We start from the raw sequence: 8,680 nt of genomic DNA on the forward strand, positions 1-8,680 counted from the left end.
CTCCCAAAGTGCTGGGATTACAGGCTTGAGCCACCGCGCCCGGCCGGGTGTGTCTTTTACTGGCACCAAGTGAGCAATAACTTGACACGTTTGTGCATGAATACCTGTGTGTACATGTGTGCCTATGTGTTTATACCTTTGTGAGTACGTGTGCTTATAGGAATCACGTGCCTGTGTGCATGCTTATGTGTGCACGTGTATATACATGTGTATGCATGTGTGAATGTTTTGTGTACTTCTCTTCATGCACACATAAGCTTGTGTGTTTTGCAGTTTGTGTAGGTTTGCACGTGTGCACTTGCTTATATGCAGGGGTGTGAACATGCCTGTGTGTACCTGAGCGTATGTGTGCCTTGCGTGTCCATCTCTGCCTGTGTATGACTGTGTGTGTGCACGCATGCTTGCAGGTGCCTGTGCCTATATGTACACTTGAATTTGGGTGCAACAAAGTCTCTGATCTGCAGAGGTGGCCAGGCTCTTCCAGACAATGTTTTGCAGGCCTGTTGTCAGGTGGAGAAATTGCATCCCAGAGCAGGTATGGTGTTCCCTGGGGTATGGAGGAATGGGGCTCACCCATCCTGCTCCTGCTCTCTCTGATGTGGGTGTGCCGAGGCCTGCCTAAGTTTATCTCCAGGGCCTGCCTGCCTCAGCTTAGGGGGTCTGGTGCTCTGTTCAGGTGCAGGGCTCACTGCTGGGCAGAAATTGTTTAGGTTGAGCCCGAAGTGTTGAGCTCCCAGGTTCTAGAGATTTCCCACCCTCAACCTCCATAGGAAAACCCAAATCTTGGGCTCTCAAAGGCTCCTCCAGGCACCCTGAGCTTCCTGGCTGGACTCCTTCCCTGGAACCTGGCTGCCTTTCAGCACTCAACTCTGCCACAGACTCAAGAGACCACAAGGGGGTGCTGGGGCCCCAGACACCGAGCACTAACGGCTATCTCTAAATAGTGTGCGTGGGAAGTGAATGCTGGCTCCTACCACAGGCTGGCAGCTTCTACACCCACCCTGTTGGATGATGGGGATCTGTCCAGGAGTGAGGCCGTTTCATTTGTGCCACTTTCAGCCTTCAGGCTCCACCCACCCTCCCTGACCCTGAGGAGTGAGTGGGCCCTGGGGGGGCTCTGCAGCCCTTCGCACTGCCCAAGTGTTTGGGGTGGTGCAGCAGCCCAGGTTTGTCAAACTAAATCTGGTTTCCACATGTTGGGTTTCTTTAAATGGAGCCAATCTACTCCCTTCCCAGTCCCCCACCTGGCTCCCCAGGCCCACCACATGTGGCTGTGAATCCCCCGACAAAGGAGAGAAGCCAAAGTCTAGTCCCAGAGCCAGTGTTTATTAGCAAGATGGAACCCAAAGGCGGCTGTGGCCTGGGCAGCAGAAGGCCACCAGGAGCCCCCACCTATCTACCCAACTGCTCCCAGAGCTAATTACATCCACACCCATTGCTTGACGTGGTGGACATAAGCCCTGGGGAGCCTCTACTGGCCCCAGGCCTCTACCACGGACCCCCTCCCCTCAGAGCTGGGGCCTCCCGTCAGCCCTGCCTGGGCCTGGCCCCTCTGCTATGCTCCCAGCCTCCGAGTCAAACTGGCACAGGGAAAGCTAAGGAGGTAGAGTGGGGTGGCCCTGCCCTGGCCAGGCGGGGAGGGGAGAAGGGGCTGAAGGAGCTGTCCCACCCAGGCAGGATGCCTCTTCTCCTATCCCCAATAAATAGAGAATAAATACCCAGGAAGGGGCTGGCCGTGGCTGAGTGCCCCCAACCCAGGCAGGGGCTGGCATCCTGTGATGGCCCCTTCTTCCCTTCTCTGAGTGCACTTAAGGCCACCCCAGTCTCCAAAGTGGTCCTCGCATCCATGTCTATGCCACAGCACAGGTTGACAGTGACAGCACACATCAGAAAAGGTGGACAGTCCGTGCCCCATTCGAGCAGGGCTTGTTCCCTCCCTTTGTCCTGTAGATCTTGGTGGAGGCTGTCAAGCAGGTAGACTTCCAGCTGAGTCTGGGGACTGTGTGGTCCTGGCCTGGCCCCACCAACTGGCTGGGCCTGTTTAGGCTGGCTCTGTTTTCTGCCGTCTCTGACCAACATGGGTCTAAGTTTTGGAGGATGCTGCCACTAAGGCAGGCTATATTCAACCCACCAATAAATACTGTCTTTGCAGGGGCAGGGTGTGTATAGAATATAGATATTTTATATATATATATTTATATATATATATATATCTTTTATATTAAAAGGACAAGGGCTAGGCTGGCCCATAGCAGGGCTCAGGCAACTGGCCTCATGTGTCTGGAGGGTGGTGCCGACGGTTCCGGGGCTTCTTCTGGTCCCGGGGCTCAGGAGACCGAGGTGCTCCTGGAGCCTCCCTGGGGCTGGGGGGCACATGGCGCCAGTAACCCTGGCAGTACTGGTGGATGAGGCCCACTTCTGGCTGGGCCAGCAGCTGGGCCAGCTCCTGATAAGGAGGCGTTGGGGGACCTGCGCCTGGGGGTGGCGGGGCGCTCACGGCCAGTGGTGGGAAGAGGGCAGCATGGACGGCTTCCCGGCCCAGTACATGCAGCTGCACTCGTGTGATGACGTGCTTAAAGTTGTTCTCAGTGGCTGTGCAGGAGTAGAGGCCACGATCGCTGAGCTGCAGGGCACGGAGCAACAAGCCCTGCTCTGTGCGCAGGAAGCGGTCCTCTGCACGAATCTGCAGGGGCAAGGAGAGGGGGTTCAGAGGCTCTGTGACCACCCTAAGGCCCTAACCAGTGACCAGATCAGACCACCTTTGTGGTCATTCTGTGTAGAGGCACCCATGTGGGATTTCCATATGCCACAAAAACCACATGAAGTTTCCACATAATGAGAGATATTTGAATAAGGCATCTGTACAGATTTCCATTTCAGGAGGGATGACCATAAGGAGGTATGGTCTGTACATTCTGTACAATGAGGAAAATTTGAAGCACACACAGAATTTCCCTTTTTTTTCTTTTTTTTTCGAGACAGGGTCTGGCTCTGACGCCCAGGCTAGAGTACAGTTGAATGATCTCAGTTTACTGCAACCTCTGCCTCCCAGGCTCAAGCCATCCTCCCACCTTAGCCTCCCAAGTAGCTGGGACCATATGCATGACTACATCCAGCTAATTGTATTTTTGGTAGAGAGAGGGTTTCACCATGTTGCCCAGGCTGGTCTCGAACCCCTGACCTCAAGCAATCTGCCTGCCTTGGCTTCCCAAAGTGTTGGGGTTACAGGCGTGAGCCACCACACGCCCAGCCAGAATTTCCATTTAATGAGAATATGCAACTGGGATAACCACATAGAACTTCCATGTAAACAGGGACACCTGTAGGGCATAGGGCATTTCCATAAAATGAGGGTCCCGCAGAATTTCCACATACTGGAGCTCACTCATATGATGTTTTTGTAGAAGATACACCCCCAATGTGGTATGCATATGGAATTTTCATGTGAAGAGGCATACCTAGAAACACTTTCCATAGAATGAGGCCAGTCCCATGGAGTTTCCACATAACTGTTTTCACTCAAAGGATCTGCATGTAGCGAAGGGAACTTGGAAGGGGTTTCACAGCATGAGAGTTGCTCCAGATCACTCCTCTACTACATTTCACCACTGCACAAGGATTCTCACATCCACAATGCAGCACTGGGCGCAGGCACTCACCTCTCGGCGCCGGTCACCAGGATCTCGCTGGAACAGCCACTTAACAGTGGCTTGGGGCGAGCGGGGCTGGCACTCCAGGAAGGCTGCACTGCCGGCCACGCCATACTGCACAGACTCCACGGCATTCTTGTTGGCTGTAGAGTGAGAGGGGTTGAGCAAAAGCAGCATCACCTCCGAGCAGCCTGTTGGCTGCTTCGGGGCAGGCACCAAGGGGAACCCACTCACTAATGTAGAGCTCTGTGTTGATGGGGCTCCATTCCTTGAGGGGGCAACTAGGGACATCCCATCTCCATTAGCCCCCACTCCCCATTAGCCATCAGGGCACCCTTACAGTGGGGGCCCTGTGAGCAGCTTCGTGGGCTGCATGGCGCTCTGCAGTGTGAGCAGCACCACACGATGAGGCCCAGTATACTCACCATTGGAGTTGAACCCACGGCACTGCCTGATGGGGTTTCCATGCCGGACGTCCTGCCGGCGGCTCCGCCTGAATGGGGATAGCCCCTGAAGGAGTACTCCCAGGAAGCTTGCCCCCCCAGGTCCCTGTATCCCTGATGACTCCAGGGCAGGGCCCTTTTTCCCTGGGGAAGTGATGTCTTACCCATAAGACTCCCCGAGGGTAATATCACATGCACCCTCAATCCCCTAGGATAGGGCCCTGGGTCTGGTTGCTAAAATCCCAGGTGTCTAGGGATCCACACCTCTTGGAGGATGCTGTATAGCGGGAGCAGGCCTGGCCATCCCAGGCGCAGTAAGGGTCCCGGGCAAGGCAGCAGTCAGCACAAGCAGCCCCATACGCCTGGCAGCGGTGCAGGCTCAGGTGCGTGACACCCACGGCTGATGCCACGTAGAGTTGTTGCTAGGGCAAAGGGTAGGGCCTTGTCAGTTCCTGTCGCACAGCCAGCCTCACCAATAGCCACCTAGGCCGGGCTCCTCTTCCCTGTTCCATGTCTCAATTTACCCATTCCTGTGCCAAGGGCATGACCCTGAGGGGATGCAGGCCCTGTCCCCATCCCTGGCCCACCTGGCCAAAGACTTACCCTCTTGGAAGAGATGGTCATGGTCTTGACAGGCGCTGGATCCTAGAAAAAGATAAAGATCAGCTTGGGACCCCAGGGACCCCCTCCCTGCCCTGACCTACAGGTCTTGGGTCAGAGGCTGGGACTCGGGGGAGGGTCAAGGTGAAGAGGTCAGGACTGGGTGGTGTCACACCCACCTTGAAGACCTCCACCTCCTCTAGCATGAGCTCTTCCATCTCCTGGTCATCCTTGGGCAGCACAATGACCTTCTGCACTGTCCCGCGGTCTGGAACGGGCCGGGCAGGGCCTCAGTGGGGCTGGGGATGCTGGGGAAGGGGTACCAGCCTCAGCCCCTTCCCCCACCAGGGCCCAAACCCCCCTAGGGCATTGGAGCTGGAGCTCTGTGCCAAGGTGGAAGAGTTTCCCTAGGTCAAAGGGACTGGCCCAGGACATAGGGGGTCATGGCCAGGGTCTGCCCCCACCAATCCAGACACTGATTTTGGGCCCTACTGAGAACAGGACACTGGGACATGCATTCTCCTGTGTTTGGGCTGCTGGAACTGTAGGGGGTGCACTGTGTCATGTGTGTGCACACATGAGCATGTGTATGGCCTGTATATCCTGGAGGTGTCTAACATCTGTCTCCACCCCTTTCCTGCCATACATAGGTCTCCAGATGCCTAGTGTCCCTGTTCTCCTGGGCCCCTGTGGATGGAAATGGGAATGGGGTTTTCTCACCCCTAGCCTCTGTTATCCCAGCAATAGGGAGAAGGCACCAAAGGATGAAGATGAAGAGGTGACTCTGATGAGCTTGCAGCAAGCCCTAGCAGGGCAAGCCCCAGCCCCAAGGATCTGCACCCCGCACCCGGTGGGCCCAGCGTGGGAGAGGCCGGGAGCAGCAGTGGGTACCTGTGCCCAGGAAAAGCACCTCATAGCGCCCGTCGGCTGCATCCACCTGGTCCACAGCAACAGTGGTGAGGCGGTAGGGAGCACCTGTGCGGACCACCAGGGGCCGCCGCTGCAGAGGATACACGGCCTGGTACATGAGCGGGTGGCTGCGCATGAAGTTGATCACCTCATCAGGATAGTCCTTGGTGGACTTCATAGATGGTGTGAAGGTTCCACCAGGGCACTGTGGACAGGTGGTAAGTGTCAGTCCCAGGCTGCCTGGGCAGTGCAGGCTGGAGCCATTAGCTTCAGAAGAGGCCGCTGCACTGTCCCCACCACCTCAACCTGCCCCTCTCCCCAAAGCCCCTCTCCAGGTTTCTGCCCTGCACCTGACCTCTACAGGTCCTGCTCCGGCCAAAGTCTCACGTGGTCAAATGCCACAGTCACCTCCCTGGCCTCATGTGCCATGACCTCGTGGCAGCATTTGGCCAAGCAGACCACTCCCTTCCGCGTCCCCTCCCCACCCTGTCATCTCCTTTCTCTCTGGTTGTTCCTAGGGTCTCACTTGTCTCCCTCCTGCACAGCTGGACTACAGGCCCCGACGTCCTTGTCACACACCAGGCTCACTCTCCTCCTTCCTGAAGCTGTCACCTGAGCCTGGGCTCAGCCTGCCCCCACCATGGTCAGCTTACGTCTGGCCCATCCTTGTGACTCCAGGTTACCTCTGGAGGGAAGCCTCCCCTGTCCCCCGCTGAGACCAGCTTCCCCAGCCCAGTCCTGACCACATGGAGTCAGAGTGCATTGATCAGATCCGCTGCTCTCCTGTTTAGACTCCTGCATCAGCCCAGTGTCACATCAAGATAAAGTGACACACCTCTGTGACCTCTGAGACCCTGCCTGAGGCCTAGCCCTGCCCCTCCCCAGTTCTTTGCCTCCTATTCCTCAGCTGAGCCAACCTCCAGCCTGCCTCCAGTGTCCGCCGGGAAGACGCTTCCCTCCAACCTTTGGCTCCCAGACAGTTCCACAGAGGACCCTCTGAGGAGCACCCAGCACACCATCTTTGTCCCAGAATCCTGGCTGAGCTCCTCCACAGCCTGAACTGTGTGTGAAGGCCCGTCTGTGTGCACTGCAGCTCACTGCCTCTGCTGGCTGGGAGGGCCATGATGGTGGGGTCCATGTTGCAGAGGGCCTGACCCAGAGGCCTCTTAGAAGACGACGAAGGGGAGAGGCAAGATGAGTGGGGTTCTTACCGTGCCCGGCCGTGGGTAGGGCATCTTCCCTGAGAAGGGCATCCACTGGTAGTTGGGCCCCTCTTTGTGGGCAAAGGGCCCGTTGAAGACCATGCGAATATCAGCCATGGAGTAGACACACACAGCAGAGCCTCGGAACACGGAGCTGTGGGCACAGGAGGCGCTCTGAGCGGGACAGGGTCCCTCCCCAAATGCCCCCTCCCTACAGCTCACCACCATGCCAGGGTCCTACACGAGTTATAATCCCCCAACGGGGCCACTTCCTGCCACTGCTGGCCCTGAACCCAGCCTCACCCAGAGGAGGTAAAGACAGCGTAAATGACAGGGTTCCTCACGTCCTGGGTCTGCTGGACAAACACGTCCTCTGGGAACAGAGGGAGAAGGTATTGGAGGGTGCCTTGGGTGGGAGCCCCTGGGCCTCACCCACTCCTGCACAGGGGAGGGGGCCCACCAAAGGCACCCTGACCACCCATCCAGCCTCTATCCCTCTTGCTGTAGCCAGAGCACCCTGCCTGCCTGCTGGGCACTCACGGAGCTCATCAAAGTGAGTCTCAATGCCATCCTCGCCCGGAACGGAGCAGACGAGCCGCGCCTTCAGGAATGTGCTCCACTTGTTGACCAGGCAACAGTGACCACCGTCATCATTCTGAGGGGTGGGGCAAGAGGCCAGGTCAGATCAGCTCTTGACCCCACATCCTGGCTGAAGCAGGGCTGATGAAGGCAGAATTGGTGGAGGAGGCAGCCTGGTGGCTCTGCCAATGCATACCAGGCAAATGCGCCCAATGCGGGCATACACAGCGGGGCTCTGTGGCGCCTCTGCCGACCGCTCACGGAAGAAGAAGTAGAGCTTATCATCATTGCGCTCCGCACTGTCAGGAATGAGCTCAGCATGGATGAACGACGGGTCTGCAGATAGCAGGGGTCAGCTAGGTGAGCCCCTACTCTGATGATGCCCCTGATGTTCTCCAACATCTCCAGCCAGGTACAAGAACACCCCCAACTCCTCTCCAGATAAGAAACTACCCCTGCCCCAGGTAGTCATAGGCTAAATATGTCCCTAATTCCCCGACATGTGCTTCTTTGCAACCTCCTTGCCGCATCCCAGACACATGGCCATGGAAGGGCTCCTGGAGCTGTGCTTACCGTTCAGCCACCGGGAGTTGTACTGATCCGTGCGCATGGCCGTCTGCTTTCCAAGTGTGCGGAAGATGGCTGCGTCAGTGCCCATAAAATCGATGTACACACCAGCATAGAGCTCCTCATCTGTGGGTGGGCCAGTGGGTCAGTCAGAGGGCTGCTGTTTGCTAGGGCCAGGGCACAGCTCAGATGACTTCCAGGGCAGGGCCTTATCTCCCTGCTCAGGCTCCCTGGGGCATGATCTTATCTCCAGTGGAGTGCTGGTCAGTGTTTCACCACTGGCTCTGGGGGGGTTGGGATTAGTAACAATCAGCTCTGATTAGTAGCAATAGCCCATTTCTGTGGTGTGAATACTCCTGCCATGACTAATTTCAAGCTACCAACCTGAGGTCACTGAAAGCAAAATCAGGAAGAGCTGTCAACACCACTGTACAGTATTTCTACCCCACAGACACAACAAATGTAAATCACCTCAAGAGCATAGCTAATATGCCGGGTGCAGTGGCTCATGCCTATAATCCCAGCACTTTGGAAGGCCCAGGTGGGTGGATCATTTGACGTCAGGAGTTGGAGACCAGCCTGGCCAAGATGCTGAAACCCTACCTCTACTAAAACACAAAAAATAGCCGGGCGTGGTGGCGGGGGCCTGTAATCCCAGCTACTCGGGAGGCTGAGGCAGGAGAATTGCTTGAACCAGGGAGGCGGAGGTTGCAGTGAGCCGAGATCATGC

General features: G+C 56.7%; 1 protein-coding gene across 2 annotated transcripts in view; it reads right to left on the reverse strand.

Moving 5' to 3' along the window:
* Positions 1-1,305: 1,305 nt before the first annotated feature.
* The window catches only part of SEMA3F (sema domain, immunoglobulin domain (Ig), short basic domain, secreted, (semaphorin) 3F), a 30,237-nt gene continuing 22,862 nt past the window's right edge, over positions 1,306-8,680 (reverse strand). For both annotated transcript variants that reach the window (XM_011993297.1, XM_011993296.1), the window contains exons 7-18: positions 7,957-8,076; positions 7,580-7,719; positions 7,345-7,459; positions 7,108-7,177; positions 6,814-6,958; positions 5,585-5,807; positions 4,873-4,961; positions 4,697-4,738; positions 4,358-4,515; positions 4,076-4,143; positions 3,660-3,793; positions 1,306-2,683 (exon numbers count right to left, since the gene is read on the reverse strand). In XM_011993297.1, the coding sequence (XP_011848687.1) occupies positions 2,273-2,683; positions 3,660-3,793; positions 4,076-4,143; positions 4,358-4,515; positions 4,697-4,738; positions 4,873-4,961; positions 5,585-5,807; positions 6,814-6,958; positions 7,108-7,177; positions 7,345-7,459; positions 7,580-7,719; positions 7,957-8,076 (1,715 nt within the window). In that variant the 3' untranslated portion in view covers positions 1,306-2,272. The remainder of the gene's footprint in view (positions 2,684-3,659; positions 3,794-4,075; positions 4,144-4,357; positions 4,516-4,696; positions 4,739-4,872; positions 4,962-5,584; positions 5,808-6,813; positions 6,959-7,107; positions 7,178-7,344; positions 7,460-7,579; positions 7,720-7,956; positions 8,077-8,680) is intronic.

The sequence above is a fragment of the Mandrillus leucophaeus genome, unplaced genomic scaffold, assembly GCF_000951045.1.
Source record: "Mandrillus leucophaeus isolate KB7577 unplaced genomic scaffold, Mleu.le_1.0 Scaffold429, whole genome shotgun sequence".
Classification (NCBI taxonomy): domain Eukaryota; kingdom Metazoa; phylum Chordata; class Mammalia; order Primates; family Cercopithecidae; genus Mandrillus; species Mandrillus leucophaeus.